This window comes from Kryptolebias marmoratus, linkage group LG12, assembly GCF_001649575.2.
Source record: "Kryptolebias marmoratus isolate JLee-2015 linkage group LG12, ASM164957v2, whole genome shotgun sequence".
Taxonomy (NCBI): Eukaryota; Metazoa; Chordata; class Actinopteri; order Cyprinodontiformes; family Rivulidae; genus Kryptolebias; species Kryptolebias marmoratus.
In genome coordinates this window covers 12,198,874-12,220,798 of record NC_051441.1, presented here as the reverse complement: position 1 = coordinate 12,220,798, position 21,925 = coordinate 12,198,874, and the positions used below count along the sequence as shown (strand labels likewise).

The 21,925-nt window shown below is 39.1% G+C and overlaps 2 protein-coding genes across 5 annotated transcripts in view; one reads left to right on the top strand and one right to left on the bottom strand.

The window, feature by feature from the left end:
- The window catches only part of LOC108239319 (septin-9), a 63,137-nt gene that overhangs the window by 16,436 nt on the left and 24,776 nt on the right, over positions 1–21,925 (bottom strand). For 3 of the 4 annotated variants that reach the window (XM_017421965.3, XM_017421968.3, XM_017421966.3), the window contains one exon: positions 11,417–12,157. In XM_017421965.3, coding sequence (XP_017277454.1) covers positions 11,417–12,157 — 741 coding nt within the window. Of the gene's footprint in view, positions 1–11,416; positions 12,158–12,799; positions 12,849–21,925 lie in introns of those variants that run through there. The other variant, XM_017421967.3, reaches the window with a different exon arrangement.
- On the top strand, positions 2,736–5,696 carry LOC108239321. Its single transcript, XM_017421970.3, has 3 exons — positions 2,736–2,780; positions 2,924–3,003; positions 3,844–5,696. Exon 3 carries the CDS (start codon positions 3,845–3,847, stop codon positions 5,327–5,329), a length of 1,485 nt encoding a protein of 494 aa, XP_017277459.1. The 5' UTR covers positions 2,736–2,780; positions 2,924–3,003; position 3,844; the 3' UTR covers positions 5,330–5,696.

Genomic DNA, 21,925 nt, shown 5'->3' with positions numbered 1-21,925 from the left:
AAAAAAAAAAAAAATGTAATCACTGTGGACAGAGACAAAGAATGTATTTAAACAGCATTACAGAAAATGTGTGTCCCTAAAGAGTCATTGGATCACTTTAGCAGACTTGTAAAATGTCTTGGGAGTCTAGGATGGCAAAGTTGGACTGATCTGACCACCTCATCGGCTCTTTGGGGGTCAACATCCCACTCAGTTCTCTCACACAGATCTGACGTCATCAGACTTCCTCTGATACTGCATGTCCTGCTTTGCTGACCAACTCTGCTTTCTGTTACAGTATTTGTGTTGACATTTTAGGGCTCGACAATCCTACAATATCACAGCCTCACAGGTTTGAGGAAATAAAAAAATAAAAATAACTGATTCTGAAAGATCAAAATTACTGCACAGAAAGTGGAGGAGTGACTAATATTTGTAGAACAAATGTTGTTATTACACAAGAAATTATTGGTAGCATGATGCCAGATTGTCATTTAAAAAATTTACATAAATAAAAGCATAAAAATTGAAAAATTCTGAAGAATATCACAAATTTCTCTTTAGTTTGAAAATGCTGCATTAATTACACTAATCAAACCCCTCATTTTATCCATTTTGAAAATAATTTGGTGCATTTTTGTGTATTTAAAGACAACAAAACATCTGTTTTCCTTTGCTCAGAAAGTGTAATTACAGGTCCACTTGTGCAACTTTACAGCCACACACACACANGGGGGGGGGGGGGGATTGAAAAGATGGATTTGTGTGGTTTCAATGTGCAAACAATTCTCCCCATCCTTAAAGGTTGCTGCTTGTTCCATTTAGTACATTTAGGAAATCTTGAACACAAACACAGATAATTACATAAGGCTGATCAAAACACAGGTTTCACCAAATATGGAGAATTTAAGCCTCCGCTACACTTGTTTCAGAGACTCGCTCCTTTACAACCCTTCAGCTTTTATCTTTTCTATTTTCATCCGTCAGTCTTTAAAGCCAACATGAAACAAAAACACCCAAACCAGACACACAAAAACCGGACAGTTTTAGATGATTTTTTTTGCTTCTTGATGGGTTGAACGACACTTGAACTCTATTTTCATGCACAAAACAGGAACTTGGGTTGGATTTTAAAGCCTTGTTAAAACCACTAAAGCTATACTGGTGAATTTGCAGAAGTAACAGTTTGAAGCTATTACTCTGCTGTTATTCATCTCAAATATGCAAGAAATAAAGCTCGTCATAAATACTGTGACTCTTTCTTTTAAAGCAAAAAAACTATTAAAACCCAGATTTAACCAATTAGAAAAACTAATGTCATGTGAAAGTTTTTCTGCTGTTATAAAGACAAATTATGGGCTTTGTGCAACAGTCTGCTCAACTCTGAGCATTTATTGCCCTTTTCCCACTTCACAGCCTCTCTGGAGTCAGTCTCCTCAAGTTTCATTCGAACATTCATTTAAAAACACCAAGCACTTTGACCTTTGTCCAGAGCTTCTCAGATTGTAAAAAAAAAAAAAAAACTACATTTGTCCCTGCTGTCACAAACAATACAACACATTCAGTTCACCAGACGATTTAACACTGCGTCGAGCCCAAAACTGCCAATGATGGAGTTATTCGTAGGTCGAAATCAACCTTTAAGATACTTCTGTTTTCGAGCTTCTTCTTAAAAAGATGCTGACTTCTCTCTGACCCTGCGTGCATGCAGGGTGAGTCATCTTTTGCCTGATCCAACTTTACTTGATCTACTCTTATGAACCGCTCTGCTGGAGGACATGGTCTGTATAGATAAAAAGATCTCCATTGTGAAGGGTTGGGGCTGTAATGACAGAAAGCCGGTGTCAGGGACTGATATCTGTGGAGAATGCTTCGCCAAAACGGTGTCATGTGTTGGCAGGCAGACAGGGATGGCAGACCCCTGTCAGACGTCTTTGCAGCTGTTCAATGACTAACACACACAGAAGCAGCATTGAGCTACTGGCCGACTAAGTCACGGGTTGCTTTTTTCCTCTCCACAGAAAAAGAAAAAAGTTTATCTTGCATCCTATTTTTTGAGTTCTTAACATCTTTTTGACATGATTTTAAAAAAAGGGGGATAAGTATTTTGTGGGTTGCTGTGCATGACAAGGCAGAGATACGATATCGTAGACTCTTTCTGTCCAAATGTTTAAATGAAATTTAAGAGTATCTTTAGTTTCGTGCAAGAGTGTGTGTGTATTTGTTTGGGTGCAAAAAAACCACTTAAAATTCTCAAAATGTAATAAAAACATTTCAGAAGGAAGACCTAATTTAAGAGTCTGGGTAAGAGTATGTTCCAGAAAATAATTGCTAGTCAGAGCAGACTCCTCTGAAGTAATGGAAACACTGTGTGTCTGTGTTGGAAGGTGTCACTTGGGTCCACCTCTCTGGGGAAAAGCGGAAGTACTTCCTCAGTTCGGAGGATTCACAGTAAACATGAGACTGTCAGTGCTTTGGTAATCACGCTCTGCAGGTTCCCAACTAAACAATGTCATGTGCATGTGCCAAGAGCCAGAGAGCTGTTTCTATTTCAACTACAAACACAATAAATAATTTAAAAGCTTCACAATCTGCATGTATGAGGCCATTGACCTGTGTGACAGCATCTCCTGCTGGTTGCTGGTGGAGTTGCAGGAGAGCAGGCAGCTGTACAGACGATGTGCAGCGCCGTTAAATATTGCAATTACAAAGCCTTTTCTCACTCTAAACTCTGTCACAGCAAAGCTACAGATAGGACAAGATGTGCGTATCAGTCGTTTATCTTTATCACTAATACACAGGTAAATATTTATTAGATCTACGGAGACCTTTGAAACCAATGGGTGTGGCTCTAACAGCACAACTCTGACCAGTAAACAGCTGTACTACCACACTTCCTGATAATCCTGTCAATGAAATGCTGAGATCTGGTTTCATTATGCAGGAAACTGCAACCTACATGAGGCTACAACAGTTCTGGCACAGACAGAAATCACAAGCTTTGTCAGCAGCAGAGTAATGCAGGTAAGCTCTCTTCTTTCATGGTTGAAAATGTTTAAATTTTATTTACTAAACTGCAATAATTATCTAAAATTAGTCTGAGGACAAAAGCTTTAACACTGTTGTTTATTTCCCCCTCATCTCTGATACTGATAAGTAGATTATGTTGAATGATATCTAAAAAAAAAAAAAAAAACCTCCATGATACTCTTTATATACAAGTGAAAAACTTAAAAACAAAAGCACATGTAGAGACATGATACTTAAAGCATTCTTCCTTTCATTCTACCAGGAAATGATTACATTGATCACAGTTCAGAATTTATGAAGTGAAAATAGAAGAGGAAAAAAACAAAATCATGATGTTGTAGTTTGTTCGGTCTTTATAATTGACACTTTAGCCTTTCGGTTAAAAATTGTCTTTTTTTTTACTGCAGGGCGTCTTAAAAGACTCGACAAGTGAAAATGAGGAAAGAGGTTTTGAGGTTTAAACAACTAAACCTTAGTATCAAATGAGTGCTAAGTGGCACTCTCTGACCAATCAGAACTTAAACAAAATAAAGAGAAAGGGGGGTGTGTGTGGGGGGGGGGGATTCTGAACAAAAAAAAAACCAACAACAAAAAACCTAAAACTGAAAAACTTGACTTTTTATCCTGTATCACCTGTACTGGAAGCTTGAGTTCCTAGATTTTGAATCCTATTGTCATCTCTTTTAAATGAGAGGAATGAATAAAAAAGCAAAGGCTGTTTCTATATTTTTATCTTCTTAGAACATTTTTAGAATGGTAAAACAAAGTACTCTTTACAACTTGTATGAGCTGATAATAATATAACAAATATATATATATATTTTTATCTTGCAGGATGATGAAGCAGTCAGGAGCTATAGTGAGTTGTGTGGCTTTGCTACTTTTCTTCACCTCTGCATCAGCCATAGAAAAGCTTGATAAAATTGATGATCTAAGGAGACTCAAATTTGGACAGACCATACCCTCACACAGCCTTTTGCTACTTTATTGGTTTGCCGACACGATTGACATCAACAACAACAATGTCATGAGGCTGACCTTCGACCCAAACAGTGGGGATTATGGCTCACATCACTACGGAAACTACGAAAGGCTGTTAGATCCACTTCCTCAGGGAAACATACGATACCGATACTACACTGTCGGTAACCTCAATCAAGAAATGTCGTCTGAACTTCCATCTTATGTCGTCCATCCACGACACGGATATGAGGGAAGAAACCGGGACCGGATCATATTTAGAGTCAGAGAACAGAATGTGGGCGGGCAAGGTGGACAGATAGACAGGGTGTACATTACGCAGCATTTTGAAACATCTGATAATCAGGGGACGAGATATGATCCAGCACACACCTACCAAGTCAGCACCAACCTTTTGAGGCAGATCAGGGAATTCTCCGAGGAGGAAAATGACAATCTGATGGATCTCAGAAATCGCTTTGGAAGTAACACTAATAATGCCCAGCTAAGGTACATTACAAGCTCATGGGGGCAGCTTGCTTGTCTTGGGCTATTCTTGTATATGGTGATCCAGGAAAAGCAGTCCTCCAACCAACCAAACAGGAGACAGTCTTCAACAAGAAAAAGCAAACAGCCTGATTTTGTTGTCAATATTCCAGAAAGAAGGCCGTATGATTATTCTAGGATTTATGGAACTATCCTACAGAATCAGAGGGATGAAATGAAACTTCAGGTGATGACAGGTTCAAATGGAAAGGCAAGAATTCTGTGGAGCAAAGTTCCTGTTCATCTTATCAATGAAGGTGTAATGGTTGTGCTTTATAAGAATGATGCAGAGGAGAAAGCACTGACTTATAAGTCTATTGGAAACAATAAATCAGGCAGTTATGACACCTCGGTTTCACTGAATGAAGGCCTTCAGGTTCGGCTGCATAAAGTGAAGAAAATTTGTTGCTTCTGGTCACGCGTTGGAGAGGAGATCGAGAGAGGCGCCGAGTTTAAGAATCCCCCAGCAGTCAGCATAGAAGGCTTCAATGCAAGCCTGCAGCTGTTTGTAAAGGATGGCAAGGCTTGTGCTCGCATATATGTGAAAAACTCTTTTGGTGACTGGAGGACCAAATTCAAAGACTCGTGGATTGGGTTTTATAGCTCTGCAAATAAAGCCACAAACAAATATGAATGGTGGCAATGGCAGTGGGCAACAAAATTTCAACTCAACACTGAGTCTAGGTTTCAGAACTTTTCAAACGATATTGTCTACGAGTATCACTCAGGAATGACAATTGCTCCAGGAATCCAAGCAAGATTCATACTGCGTGATGAGGTGGAGAAAGCCTGCACTCCAAGCTGGAGGGAATAAAGACTGCAAGAGATGCATGGATGACAACCTTTTAAAACAGACTGTAATATGGAAAGCAATGAATTTGAAATCATGCCTTTTTTTTTACTGCAGCTCAGTTTTAATCATGAGTTAAATTCAGCACAACTATTAAAACATTTGTATCATTGAACTGATTTAAAGAGAATTCCTGTCAATGATGTCAAGAAGACACCCAAGTCAAAATCTGTATTTGTACTGTATTGTTGTGATTGTCCTGAACCACACACACACACACAAACGCTTGAGTGAGTTCACTGTACTTGTATGTAATTAGATGGTAATAAACTGCACTTTATAATGCCAGATTAAAGTCTATAAATAAAAAAAAATTATATTAAAAAAAAAATCAGCTTTGTTGGTCAATCTGTATGTACAATTGCAACTAAAATTTAATGACTGCTTTACTTGAAGTAAAATTGTAAAGAATGTTTTCACTGAATCTGTGCAGCAACAAGTTAATTTCTAAGGATATATTTTACACACACACACATATACACACACACATATATATATATATATATATATATATAAATAATCCTATAGACCATATATCTGGCAACACCTCTCCCCTTTATTTACAGACAATGTAGTTATTTCCCATTGGTTGTTTCACGTATTATTACAAAATACACTGTCATTCTTATCTAAAACTGTTGTTGAGTTTAATAACAACAAGTTTAATTGAAAATTAATGCCTTGCAGTAATTGTCTTATAATTTACCAAAAAAAGACAAAAATGCATTTATATTGTGGTTTACTTCAAATGTTTTTCATAAAATTGCCAAGTGCTGGCACTGCTGAACAACAAGTTTGTCATTTACTTTATTTAAGTCTTACAACATCTATTAGGTATAAATGCAAATAATCAAAGACCCCTTCAGGAGGTGTTTTACTTAGAAACCATCTTTCACAGATTGGTTTTAGAATCTCAGTTGGTAACTTGGAAAATTACAAGATGAACAAAACCTCAGAATAAAGCTACTTCCTTTAGACAGTAAAAACTGGATTTGTAACATACTTTCAATTACAAAGACTAAGCCCACATTTCTCACGTCATTAGTACACTAAGTCAAATTCTTCCTTGTGGCTTTTACAGCTCACAAACATCTAGAAAATTCAACAAGTCAAACTTGATTCCATGCTATTTTAACACTCATGTCAATCATTTTCAAGATGTGTTAGGCATCTGGTTTATCAAAATTTAAACATTTTATCAACTCATCAGATGCAACCATGAGCAGGATCACTGAACGTTTAACATTTTGGAACGTCTTCACAGGGTTTGAAGATGTCCTAAATAAATAAATTTAAGATTCTCTGAGAAGAAAAGAATCTTGTGAGAAAAACAAATGTTTAACTATGTATGGAAAGAAAATCCACAACATCTAAAATGTCTTCACAGGGTTTGAAGATGTCAAGAAAAATCACAAAACTCTGTGTAGTTCTGCTCCTCACCCTGACCTACGTGTCCACCGCTCGAAGACGTCTGCACTCCATTAATGAGCTGAAAAACATTTACCAAGAAGAGCGCACCAACATTTTACAGCTGCTTCAATGGTTTGCCAACGCAGTTAACATTTACGGTAACACCATTCAGCTGACCTTTGACCCAAACAATGAATATGGCTCACATCACTACGGAAACTATGACGACGTGTTGGAAAACCCACCTAGGGGGCACAATTACTACACGGTTGGTAATATTTATCGAGAAACATCACATTCACTTCCATCAGATCTATGCAACTCCCAGAGAGGGACAGGGAACAGAGCTCGGATTGTATTTAGCGCCAACAGAGATGGACAGATAACTCGAGTCTTCATCACTGAGCATGACGAGTCACAACACGGTCCTGGCGAGTCAAGATACGATCCTGACCGTACCTATGAGGTGACTTTTACAACAGTTCAGGAGGCACAACCGCAATGAAATGCAACAATTTCATGGTGGTCACCAGACAGGCAGCTTTGGGAACACATCCCATTCACAGGGACCTCGCTACTCCAACCAGTTCCATTACACGCCTCCATCTAACACAGGAAACGATAACATGAACTGTTGTGTTGTGGTTGCTGTTGCCGTTGTCATTATCATCATTTTCGTTTTAATGATATCCTCAGCCAATATGAGAAAATAACCTGAAAATGTGAAATGAGAGGAGTGGCCATGTTTTCAGACCCCATCTGAAACAACAAATGTAAAACATAAATGTGGTGTTTTACAATTACAATAACAAACAAACAAGCAAGCCAGCAAATCTTGAATCAATTTTTTTTTTCTTTAGTATGTTCAGAAAAAAAAAAAATGCTGCATTTGTGATAGAGCAATAAATCTTTTGTATAATGTAATTCAGCTGTACAACTAGTTTTCTGCTGCATACAAAAAAGCACTCCTGTCATTCATCATACAACAACATGTAATCTGATATTAGTGACTCTGTGTTGGGTCATGGTGTGACAGCAATTAGGAAAATAATCACGAAGACCGATGCTGCACATAAAAGCTTCTGCAGTTTCAAGATTCTGTTAGCTGTATAAATTGCTTGTTTACTCAACAATGTTTAGTGAGTCATTATGTTTTTGTTTTTTTGTTTTTTTACTTTAAGTTCAATGAAACAGTCTGCAATCAAATAATCTAAATCCCAAGCCAAATGTTTAAGTGTGTATGCTTTATTGTGTGCTTTATCTCTTCACATAACTGGTTAATGGCAGAAAAAAAAAGAAATTCATTCTTATGTGTAAAAGACTTGGCTCATGAAAAGGCCTTTATGTTTGTGTAAAAGAGATTGGTAATGTTTTCCAAAATAGAAAACGAGTGTTAACACTCGAGACGAGCACAAGATAGATAAGATAATGGGACATCATAAACTGTTGTAAACTCAGCTGAAAGAGCTGTGGAGTGATGAGTTCTGATCTAAGATCTGATTCAAATACAGCTGGTTGTTTGGTCTGAAAAATAAGGAACTTAAAACAATAAAAGTCAAAAAAAAAGGAAAAGCTTTTTGCTCAATTTCCTTCAGCAGGCGCAGTCAGCATGTGGAGAAATGTTCCTCTTGCTGCGGAAAAAAAATAATAATACAGTGAATGGAAAGATTTAAAGTTTGTGCTTTAATACTTAAAAGAATCAGTTTCTATGTTGCATTTTGGGATGTGTTGGTTTGTTTGTAATTACACTGGATTTAGAATCAAAGATTGCTGACTATTTGTGTTCATGAAAATTATTAAGATCAAAAGATTTTAAGCAATTTAATGTCTTTGCTGGTCATTAATAAACTTTTATTTCCAAATTGAATGTCTTCAAAATGATTTGGTTCGAACACTGAATGTATGTAAACACACACACACCTCATGTGGAGAGTTTTTACACACAAATAAAAACAAAACTGGAACATGTTCAATTGCAAAACAGCTTCATAACTCTTAAAGTTCAGCCAGATAAACTGCTCAGATTTGGGGTTTGCTCAGTAGGACAACAGCCAAATAAACAAAAGTGAACAAATTTAACTACAACTAGTAGTTTTTTTACACGTATGCCTAAAACTGCTTTGTTGTCACTTTGTACAGTATTCTGTGAAAAACTTAGACAGATCTGAGGACAACTGAAAACCAATATGATCCAAAGAAAAAAAAAACAAAACAGAAAAAGTATTTTTTTCAAATCTCCTTTGTGTTGTTCACTACATTGTGTGTTTTAGCTTAGGGATAGTGTATTTTAGTGACTTTAACTATACTTTTTTCAACTACTTTCCTTTTCCTTTTAGCATGTTCTGTCTCAAACAAATCCAGTAAGCACAACCTTACTTTAGGTTAATATTTTGTCACATTTTAAGACTTGAGAGATCAGCTCGGACATAAGCATCCTGCCATTATAGTATAATCAAACTCTTAACTCAAAATCTCACACAGGGTTAATTAAATCAGACCACATGAACTCAGGATGCTGTGGGGATCTTTCTTAGTTTGCTTTATAGCAGTTGCACATTTAGATTTTGCCAACATAATCCGTTTTATGCATTAATACACCTCCGCATCAGCTTGTTCATACAAACCAAAAATTAAGAATCTTAATTGTAAAGAAAATGGTGTGTAACTGAGATAAACAGTCCTTCTGTATGAAAACACACACACTAAACATGTAGCCATTCCACAGAATTTCTTATCTGAAGCCGTTTCTTCTGAATAAAACCACCATGCCTCACCCATCTCCAACCTGAACCCTCGCTTTGCTCCAGTTAATGAGAATAAATGAACGCTGACAACAGAAGATAAAATTTCACTTTTCATTTACTCTAAACTGTTTATGCAAATTATACTTTCAGATAGAATAGCAGCGAAATTATTATTTTTTTTTTTTGTTTGGAAACAGGAAAAACAAAAAAAAGCAATGTTGCATTAAAAACGAGAAGTTGCGAAACAACATGCAAGTTTAGGCTTTCACAATAACTCAATTTACCAGATAATGCATTGATTGTGACATAAAAAAAAAAAATTAAACTCAAGAAAAAGGACAGGTAATTAAATTGAGCTACGTTCACAGTGAATGCATGTGTTTTTCTCTGCTTATAAACATGAGACCACATCCTGCTGAGGGGCTCCGAGGCTGGATGCAGCTGCTTATGGTTCCAGTCGACAAATGAGTCGAAACAAAGCGTGTCATTACAGCACCTAGTGCTGTTCTGCTTCCTCCACAGATACAGCACATCACTTATCAGCCCGTTCATCACTCTCCCCTGGGCAAGACATTCTTAAACCTACACTTGGTGTCCACATGAGCGAACATGCAGAAAATAATTAAAGACAACCATATCTTATTTATAGATCACACAAACCCTTTAGCAAACAAAAACAACAAAACATTCAAAGGCCAAATTGGCCACATATCAACATCCGACTCAGAATCGGATGCAGTGGTGATACGAGCATCAACACAAGTCAACAAGAGGAAATAAAAACTTTTAGTTTCACTTCCTGAGAATCCAAAACACAAACAGATACATTTTCTGAAGACTAAGCCACCTGGAGCTCTGTTCTCATTTTGTTTTTGCACTGCAAAAAAAAAAAAAAGTTACTCGAAGCATGCACTTTCTTGCACATTTTTTTGTCTCTCTAAATTTCTCTTCTCCACAACCCTCCTGTTTTGTCTGTCTCTTTGCAGCTCCTCTCTTCGTCCCCCGGTTTCCTTCTTGCAGGGCCTCCCTCCCCGTGCTCAGCTGAGCAGGAAGGTGGTAATCCGAGCCAAATGTGGCACAACTTGAGACTTAATCCTCCCCCTTTTTATTGTTCACTTCCTATCTGCTTACACAAGGCCACACTTCAGATATTCAACATGCTCCCGTGCCAACTGATTCACCACTGCAGCAGTGAGAGAAAGTTCAAAAATTAAATCTTTCTTTGCATAAAGTAGAAACAGAGCTGAGGTTTTTTTTTTCCTTTGTTTACTGAACAGAAAGAGAGAGAAACCAAAAAACAAACAATAAAAAGTGGAAGTTTGAGTCTATTTTTATGTAAATGGTTTTATGACCTCCAGATTTGGAATGCATCAGCTCCCTGCTGCCTACGCCTCGATACTACTGAACCAAAAAAATAGGAAAATAAAAAAAAAGCAACGCTCGAGCACAGCTGGCTCCTGAAAAGCAGAGGCACACAAACAGATACACAGCAGTATGAAGGCGAGCTAAAAAAGCGAGTAACTCAAACTTTTAAAAACACTTGAACTCGTAAACCCATTTTACCTCTTATAACAAGAACCCAACTCATGTTTGCTAATACTGAATTTGAACACAGATCCTACAAACGTGCAGCTAAAACCTAACACAGTGACAACTGCTTCATCTGAGTGGCGAAAAGTAATGGTTTGATTACTTCTTCTTACAGTACAAGTTACTACAAAGCACGAAAAGCTCAGTTTGAGTTCGGCATCATCTCAGTGCCACATGGCAACTCAGCTGTGGATGATAAGTAAAAACCTCTACCTCGTCTAGAGGAGGATGGATTAAATTACTTCATAACGTAGTTGCGTCTACCTAAAAATCAAGAAAAAAAAGATTGGACTGAGCAGGTACTCACTGTCTGTCGGTCGGGTTGTGGGTGCCTCTGTGACAGGTGACACCACCTTCTCCACCTGCGGCTCTGTCATGGATGGCAGAGGGGTGATGGGTGCAGGTGGCGTGTGGTTGTTCTCTACTGAGTTGCCCGACACCAAACTGTCCTGCTGTCTGAAGACGGGCATCTCTGGTCTCCTGGAGAACCCGTCAACTGGGCTGAGGTGAGGAGAAGGGGGCTCTGCTTTTCTCTGAGGGGGCTCAGGGATCCTAGAGACAGGGGTAGAGGACAACTGGGCATCCACCCTCCTGGGCGGGGCAGGGGGATCTTGGGGTCTTGTGATGCTGAACTCTGCCCGCCTGTTCACAGAGTTGGAGGAGCTGTCCAGGGCATTACTTCGGCTGCTCAGGCTCACCTCTGGCCGTTTGAGGCCAAAGCGGGCGATGCCAGCACTGGGCGAGTTGTCGACCTGTTTGGAGGAGACCTCAATGGACATTTCTGTCCGGCGGGAAGAGGCCGCATCGGGGTTCCGACCTCCTGACAACTCGATGCGCCTCATGCCCGTCTTCGGGGAACGCAGATTGGAGGACTCGGAGACGGTGGATCTGGAGGAGGAGTAGTCCGAGTTGCGGGAGCTCAGGTCATAGCTCCGCTGGCTGGATGTGGAGGACGTGGACGAACGGAGAGGGTTGGTGGTACGGCGAGACAGAGGCGATGGGTTTGTGGATGCATCTGTGTCCTCCACCTCAAATGACCGCTTCAGTGCTGGAAAACACAAACATCTGTGGTTAGACATTGCCATGATTTGGGTGATTGACATGATTTTTCAATTTTCTTATATAAAAAAACCTAAAAGAACATTAAAAATACATTACATTCAAACAGTATTTAGCTGAGGAGGAGCTGATTACTTTATAGGCCATGAGTGCATGTGTATGTGTACCTGTGTGTGTAATATTTACATAATGATGTGTGTGTGTGTGTGTGTGTTATATGCTAAAAGAAAACTTTAAATCCTTTAGCGTTAGTTGTCTTTATTATTACTTTTTTATCCTTCTGACCCTACCATGTTCAAAATAAGAACCAAACCTTTTTAAGCGTTTTATTTTGAATTGAGTTCAAGCTTATTTTTCAAGGAAAGCAAAGTCAGCCATTTTTTATAGACTATCCGGAAGCAGCAGCATGAGTTGAAGGCAGAATAGTGATCCTGTGAACGAATGATGGATTTAAAAACTCTGTTAAACAGACACTGCTACCAAAAACAAAACACAAACTCAGATACAGTAAGCGACACAAAATACTTAGCCCTCGCCGTGCCAACAGGAGCGCTCCTCTTGCGCTTCGTTTCACGCACAAATCGCTCAAACTTTCCCTGAATTAGCTAAAGAGCTAACTAGCAAATCTTACCTGACTTCACGCGCTTGACGCAGCGCTTTATCATGTCGTTAGCGAATGCTAATCCACTCGAAAACAAACCAAAGAAGAAACGGTATTCTCAACAAGCAGCGCCTGGAAATACTCCCACGTACAAATTAATTGAAATGTTACAAACACTGACAGCAGATGTATCTATGAAAGGCCTTTTAGCACATATTCTAGGGGGCATTCATACTGATATGTATATATTGCTTAAACTAACCGTTGTCTTCCTCTAGGCTCGTCTCGCGCACCTGCTCAGGCCACGCCCCACAACAGCTGTAATTAATGACGTCATTATAAATAAAACGAATTCATTTATCGTTTCCTTAGTGCTTTATGTGTTATTTTTTGCAACTTGCGTGGTTCTGTTGTGCGCTATAGGGTGGGTGAACCTGATGCTCCCAGGTTTAATATAAATTGAAGGCCTAGATATCCTTGAAGGAATGCATATCGCCCGCCGCCTTTCGCGCCACTTTAAGACTAAAATCATCTTAAGTTGAGAAATGAGAGTTATAGCCAAACCTGGAAAATATTATCTGTTAGCGCTCAGTATAGGTGTTGTGAGTGACTCTCAGCTACTGCCACCAAATCTTTAGCTCAATATCTGTAAATCTCACTGGGTTATCGCCATTTTTGTTTTTGCTCATAGCATGTAGCATGGGCAGCTATCTTATATTGGCCTGACTTCTAAAGTTAATCAGTTGAAGATGTACACCCAGTGATAAATTTCTAAGCGTTTCGTTAAAGTCCGTTTAGTGGTTCTTGAGATATTTTGCTAACAACCAATATGGTTGATTCCAACAGTTAATGCCAAAAATTGAAGTAAAGATCTCATGCAGTCAGTTACATGTTGGGGACGATTCTCAGGTACTACCACACCACGAGTTAGCTCAATATCTGACCAAGTCATAGCCATTTTTTGTGCTTGCTAAAGTTAATTAGCTGTGGTGGCCATCTTGAGTCCAGTTAACTCCAAAAGGTGATCAGTTTTACGCAGAGAGTTTCAATAAAGTCCATCCAGGGGTTCAAGAGATATTTTGCAAACACAACAGACAGAAGAACACATGAGCACCCTTTCATCTTTCAGCAATAACTATTTTTACTTGAACTGCAGAGATATATAAAACAGTATTTTTTCCAAGTATTTTACTTACATACAATTTTACAATACAAGTACTGTTCTATATATTTTGCCAAACTTCATGCCACTCCAATTAATTCCAGTGGATACTGTAGCAATTCTTGTCCACCACATTGATCATTAAGCTGCTGACTGTTTTCACTGCAGTTGGGGTCATGTTTCGGGTGTCGATGTGCTGTCAATACTTTCACCAAAGTGTCTTTTTTCTTTCCAAATGTCTCACATGGTTTCATTTCAGAAAATGTGCAAACAATCCAATGATCTCACACCAAAAAAGATTAAAGGATAAATACAAAAACTCAAAACAGATTTGTGTATCAGAACCTTTTTTTCTTTGCTTTGGCGTTATTCTGTATCAAAATGCCTCAGATACGCAGCTTACACATTAATGCTTGGGTTGTAATAATGTGTTGCCGCCACATGCAGCCTCAACTTAATATTACTGTTTCGTACATGATCTTCTCTAAGAGCTGCTCAACTCCCCGACAGATGTTCGGGTGACTCCTGGCTCACCTTCTTGAGGTTCGAAGACCAAAGCAGCAACAAAATGTGGAGCAACAACATGGCGTCTGTCCCACAGCCCGCACAGAGATCTGGCTTGCTTCGAGGGTGACGAGCCAAGCACCACCACAGAACAAGGCCCTCTTCCTCTAACTCAATGTTTTCGCATCTTAGATGTGTTTCAGCAAGGTTTTCAGTCTAACATTACAGGGTGTCTTAGTGTCTTTTGTCAAGGTTTGTTGAACAAGGTATTGATACGGCTTGTTTTAGTTTGATTTTTTAAATTCCGCCTCTAATCTAATGACTTCACAGGGCGAGGATACCCTAAAGTTGATACTATAACCCTAAACTTTGGTCATTCGCAGAAGTCCATGTGTCTGCTCTCTGGTCTCTTGAATAGTATGTTTTTACTAGATACAGACTTATGTTTGGATGACATAAAATAAACAGTGGTAAAAATGTTGTGACTGAGACGAAAAGCCCTTGGTGTGGCTCACATGGAGTCGTGAGAAATAGAGCTATTTCCTGGGAAACGTTAGTGCCAGGGTCTGCTCCTCTTCTTCACATAAAACACATAAACTCACAAGAGACATGCGAGTCAGGAAAACAAAATGAACCCAACTGGCTGCGCTGGTATAGCAAGAAAGGAGAGTAAATATACAAGCAGTAAAAACATTTACCTGCGCCTTAAATGTAGAGTATTTTATCTCTTTATGTAGCTGTAAAAGTACAAAAAACAAACGTTGCAGAAAAAAACCCCTACAATATACATCAAGTACACATTTACAAAAGGTGAGCATTGAGAATAGCTTTAAAACACTTCCCTTTAGTTGTCCCTTGCTGGATTCTGTACCTGAAAATTGTCCATTAGTCCACATATTTGGACTGACACGACTCCCAGTCGACACTCACTGTCCTGCACTTTTATGTTTTTGTAGTTTAAAGTGACAAGAAGCAGACATTGGACTTTGTCATCAGTCCACAACATCCCCATCCTCGTCTCTTCTTCTCTCTGTGTTTACAGTTGGAATCACAGACTGTACAGTATAATATACCCAGTCTATAGTTTCTACCCAACAAATAAGCTTTATGAGCACGCTCCACTTCTACCTTTTTTGTTTCTTGTGTACTATCAAGGCAGTGTTATGGCACCACATATAGGCCTGGCATAGTTATTACAGCCTTCTGGGTCGTTTTCCACCTCTCCATGTGCACAAATATATTTCCAGAAACGATGCTGTGCTTACAAGAACATTTTTAGAAACAACAACTAAAATATTCATGTGGGAAAACAAAAACAAAAGCCAAACATTCTAGTGTGGACGATGCCTAATTCTGACCTGACTGATGAGCTAACAGCTAGTCGGAATGAGCCAGGACCAAAGTGGATTACTGCTGTCCTAAAGCGCCTAGAATCTCTAGAATATCACAGTGGTTCATGTGAATGCTGTTTTCTAAAGCTTGACATCAACATCTATTTTGCATTACATGGTTTTACAGTTATTTGCAACTGCAAATAGCAGCAGCAGCTAGCTGTAACACTCTTTGTGCAGCCTTGGTGGCACTTCTTACAGTTCGAAAGATCTGTCTATGCTTTTACTAATAACAGTAATTTTTTTAGCTAAAAGAAATTTATCATTTGATTTTTATTCATGTCTGTTGCAAAGAATTGATTTGAACTGCATTTTTAAATCCTGCAGCGTGCTCACTGAGATGTTTTCACTGTATTTGAGAAGTATTATTCACAGGTTCTTCAATTAAACATTACTTGATAGATATTATTTGTCGTGTTTATGGAGGTGTGAGGCTCAGCAGCATTAGGCAGGAGCAAAAACGATGTACACTACCCTAAAACACATTGTTTGACTGTTAAATGACCTGTTTGCACTGAACTGTGCTCTCTGTTCTCCGTGACTGGTGACAGAAGGCCAACACACTGACGTCCTCTCAGACACGGTGGAGACAGAAACCTTGTCAGAAATGTTACTGTCTCTGTGTGTGTGTGAGTGTGTGTGTGCTGAAACACAGCTGGAGAGTAAAGCAAACACAGTATGTTTTCTTTTCCTGGCTTGAGCCAAACCGTTCGCCTCTGATAACGTCACTGCATCATGGGATTTGTGTGGATTAAGAATACGAGATCAAAATTTTTTTTTTGAAAAGATGATACAATTACCTATCTCTGTGCACGCTTAGACGACTGCCTGTGCGTCTAGTTGTTATTGCATTGGCTCGGTGCTTCAGTTTTTTTTGGATGAAAACTATGAGACTGCATCAAGGACAAAACAATTAGGAGTCTCCTAGTTGCTACATGCTGACTCAAACCAAACACAGATAATCCTAATAAAAATAACACAAACCACATGTACATTTATCTCACAGCATATTCCTGCTCACTTTCCCTGCTTCTCCGCTTTTGACCTGAAACCGAAGTAGATTTCTGAACCCCATTAGCCTCTAACCAATACGCCGCAAAACAGAGTAACCACCAAATAAGGAAGACGTGAAGCAAAGCGTGATGTTTTTGGACAAACACTCCCTGTAGAAGCAGCAGTTGAAGTCGTGTGTTTCATTGAAACATTGTCAAACCGCCAAAAGAAAAAAAGGAAAAAAAAAAAATCACATGATGTGGCTGCTGCAGCACAGCGCCACATTTTCTCTGCCTCTTTAAGCGTGACTGTAGATGAGCTGTGGAGAGTTGTAGTTTTGTCTTCTGTGGTTGGGAGAAAGCAAGAAATCTGTCAAACCAATAATCTCAGCCGTGACTGTAAAAGGATCCAAACTGTAAAAATCATCAAACAAGAGAAGCTTCAGGAAAGGGTCAGGAAAATGCTTGCATTTAAGTTAATTATGTATATTTTATCATAAACCTTTCAAAGGATACATTCTTTTGATTATAGGTTTAGTTCAAATCCTCTTCCTGACATGCATTAACAGAGCTTCACTGTGAGTCTTCTTTTTATTATTTTTGCTTCATCACAACAGGCCTCTCTGTTTACTGCTGTATTAGGTTACTGTCAACACAAACCTAATATTTCATACCACAGCTGCTTCACGTTATAATCATTGCAGCTGGCCACACACAGGATGCTCTTGAATGTTGCAGTTCTAGGAAACACACCTGAGGTTATCAGAAGTCCTTCGTCAAGATTTCCTCACTTTAAGAGTTAAGGGGTTCTGTGTTGCCAAGAGGATCTAAAGGAACTTTTGAAATGTTGCAAAAAGAGAGGAGAAAAGTGAGGTATTTCACAATAAGGTGCAAAGACTGCAGATTATCATTGCAAGGAAGCAATGTAGGCTGTAATGTGCAGAACTGAAAGTGGGGGAGTTGGTGACCAAAAACAAAACCATCAGAAAAAGAAAAGAAATCTTGTCGAGTTCACAATAAAAGCAGAAAATTGTCCTTGATATGGTTCTATTAAGATCACATTGTAATTATTCTTTTATGTCAGCTCTTTATTGTGTCTTTTCTAATGGAGTCAGGTGATCATGCAAATAATCCATCATGCATTTTTCCTATGTTATATGAGAAAAATTGTTTTCTCTTGTCATTTAGATCTTTAATTCAGCATTAAATGGACTGTACCTATATAGCACCTTTCTAGCCAACCAGGCTACTCAAAGCACAATCTGTCCTCATTTACACCCCCCCCCCCCCCNCATTTTTTTCCTTTCTGAGTTGCGGGGGAACTGGTGCCTGTCTCCACTGTGTGAGAGACGGGGACACCCTGGACAGATCACAAGTCCATCACAGGGACACATAGAGACAAATGAGACAAACAACCATTCTCTCTCAATTTTTAGAGTTATGAATGAACCTAACATTCATGTTTTGGCCTGTGGGAGGAAACTGGAGTGCCCAGAGAAAACTCACACATACACGGCCCCTCAGTTAAACTTATTAAGATTAATTTCTGTGCCATTAAGCTAATAAACTTCACAAATACTCTTGAATAAAATATGGAACAATGTTGATTCATTTGCAGTTCAAATAAAATTACTGTTATCAATGCAACAAAAATAATCAAAATGCTGCACACTTAAAATATAAAAACTCTCAAAGCCTAAATTTCTGTTACATTTGTCCCTGCATAATAATAATAATAATAATAATAAAACACTTTCCACTCGACGTGCAGCAGAAAATATTTCACTGCCAACTAGTTGTTTTTATCCAAAGCATGAAATGCATTAATGACTTTCACAGGACTGAGGTTGACACAGGCTTTTTTCTTCTTCTCTGCAATCACAAGAAGGACAGCACATACTAGTTTTAAAACCCAACAAAGACGTGCTGTGTTTGAGGTGCAGCGTGACCCTCGGTGCTTCCCTGCAGCAGCGCAGCAGTTGCGTCATTAGCAGGAAGCCTGTCCCCGATGGTGGGTCTGGAAAAGGCCTGATGGCGCTGATAAGGACGGAGAGACTCCTGAGAAGGATCACTTCCTCCCCCTCACACACTGACTCAGTATGGCTACCACTCCTTGCAATCAACAGTTAATAAACCCTGTACATCTGTTCTTAAGAGGCGGCAAATATTTCAGTCAGTGTTGCTTAATGACACGGTTTTAGTGCTGCAACCTGGAAAAATGTTCCATTTTAAAGTGTTAGATTTAAAAAAATCTTAAGAGTTTTTCAGTTTACCCTACAAATCTTCAAATTTTTCAATGCAACTCATCAGAAATTTTAGGATTACCTGGTTTGTGAGAGATTAACATAGTTTTAAAAGCTCCTAATGCTATGTTTTTAGGTCTACACAGTCATTACTGTCTTTATTCCTTACCAGCGAGTGACATTTTTAACTCTGCCTTATAAATTTCTGACAGCACTGCACTTTGAGCCACTCCTCGGCTGCCTACCCGGACATTTTTGCCACAGAAATCCACTCCTGTGGAATTTCCTCTCGCTGGACCAACAAATGCCCCTAACATGCAGTTCAGAGATACAGTGATGGTGGGAAATTAAGCAGAAGAAACGGACAGGGTCGCCTGTGTAGGGTTCCTGGAAATAGGAGCCATTACTGAGCTGCTTAACTGTGTGTTTACACAATCTGATGATTTAGATATGGTAATATAGAGCAGAAACCTCAATAAGAGACGAGATTACTTTAAAAAAAAGACTGAATAATTGTGAGAGCATTTGTGTGTTGCTCTGCAGGACGTTCAGCTGTTCGGTTAACTATCTGTGCTGAGGCCACAGATAAGTTCATCAACCTCGTGGACGAGAAAACCCACTTCTTCTTTGTGTTTTCGCTCCTCGCTATCATCCTCAGCTGAGCTCTGCAGCATAACTCACAACGTTTTCAACAATACTGACAGGGCAGATATACATAAGGTGAGCAACAAGTAGGTCACTTGCTCTGCAACATTTGCAGCGTGTCGTCTCTGAAGCCTGCAAGGAGGTGCTGCTTGAAACATACTGGATGGTGAGCGAGAGACGAGGGTTTTCTGGAGTTAAAAGAAGCTGCTATCTTAGCTCAAAGTTCAGTAAAATAAATAAGAACCCACTGAGGGTCCTTTAAAGTCCACACAATCAAGCTTAAACATGTTGAAAAAATGATGTATTCGACTATGATCCACAGCTGCAACAATTTACACAACCACACCCCGTTTGTTGAACTAATATGAATCGTCACAGCAGCTAAACATGTGGTTACTCTGACCTACTTAGATAAACTGCACTAAACGAATGGTTCATCCTGTGCAAAGGGTAAATATTGCACAGGCAATGTCACCGTCTTTAACATATCACATATTCAACACACAGGTCTTCAGTAAGAATTTGGGAGCATAAACATTAAACAGAACATTAAAATTATACCTGAAAATATCTTAAAAGTCTAACAGACTTGTCTAACTGTGACAACAACAAATTTTATAAGGCTTTTCTTTCAATGGACAAAAGTTTATGCAATACAACTTTTTTACATTTAATTAAAAAAATATTGACAAATTTATGTGAAGGAGTATAAGTTTTGGTTGTGATCATATGGAGATCATATATTTAAAAAAAAGACATTAAAAAAGGGTAAACATTCCCTTAACTCAGGGGAGTCACAAGAGGGCTAAAATTAAAAATCTGGTCCTAGCTGAGGGCAAGTCTTGGCCGATATTTTTTGTCAAAAGGATTTAAAAGACTTTGGTTTTCAGATATATGTTGTCAGCTTAAGACAGATACCTGACATTTTTTCTTGGCTGTGAGTTCACAAGAATTTGATTTTGTGAGGTTTTGTGTATTTCTTGCGCCTGTCTTGTTTCATTTCGAGGTTTTTGTTCATGTTTTTGTTAGTTATCTTTGTTGGCCTCATTTTGGTTCTATTTCTGTTTCCTGTGTTGTTGCATCTCCCATTTACCCTCAGTCATCACTTGGTAATTGTATGAGAAGTCTGCACCAAACATGTTCAGCTTTTTCAGCAATATATGAAGTTATAGAGACTCATCATGTCACAGAATGGCAGGGCAGTTCTTATACTTCAAAAAAATATTTTGAGGGCCAGATAAAAGGGTAAGAAGGGCTGGATCTGGCCCGCAGACCTTAAGTTGACCTTGCTCAGTTCCTAAAAGTAGTTATTTAATGTCTTTAGTGTAGATGGTTTTATCTTTTGCTGCCATGAAAGGCAGGTGATCATGTAACTGCCTTTCTCTCTCTCCCCTATCCACTTGTTTTTTTGTTGTTGTTGTTTGGCTGTCTGTTAGCAAAATTTCCCATGAACCACTGTTGAATGAAACATTCACAAAGTGATCCCTGGACGTACATCTACAATCAATCAACAATCAGCTCTATTCAAAATGGCCACCACAGATTATCAACCTCAGCAGACACAAAAATGGCTATAACTCTGTTGATTTTAGAAATGTTGAGCTAAAATTTGGTGTGGTAGTAGCTGAGAGTCCTCCACAACATGTACTCCAAACAGATTGCACAACATTTTTGTTTAAAACTTGCAAAACAACAGGAGATATGCAGTCCCTCAAGAATGCTACTTTTTAATTTTAAATTTGGTAAGAACACTCACATCAAGTTATTACTGATTTCCACAGGTGTCTCCTGCTGTATATGTCTATGTGCCATGCTTCCACAGATTAATGTCTACGATGGTGGCACACAGGTATTATCATACGCTCAAGCCAACCAGGAGCAACACACACACACACCAGTAGGCCATTATTGTGGTGTTACACACGAGCAAAGAGTGTCTGAAAGCACGACTTCTTCTTCATCCCTGGTGCCTGTCCACTTATCTTTCTGCTCTGCTGCCCTGTGGAAGCCAGAGGTTTAAGGACAGGAAGAGCGGCAGAGAGGTTCCCTGTACACACCGCAGGGGGAAAAAACTGCTGTTGACAGAGCAGCACCCCCCTGGACAAGTGCAGATGTGTTCCTCACGTTTGTGAGAGACACATAGCAAGACAGAAAGACAGGTGAGGAGAGAGGTGTCAAGCCTGTCAGCCCCCTCCACCCCACCCCACCCCACCCTCCCT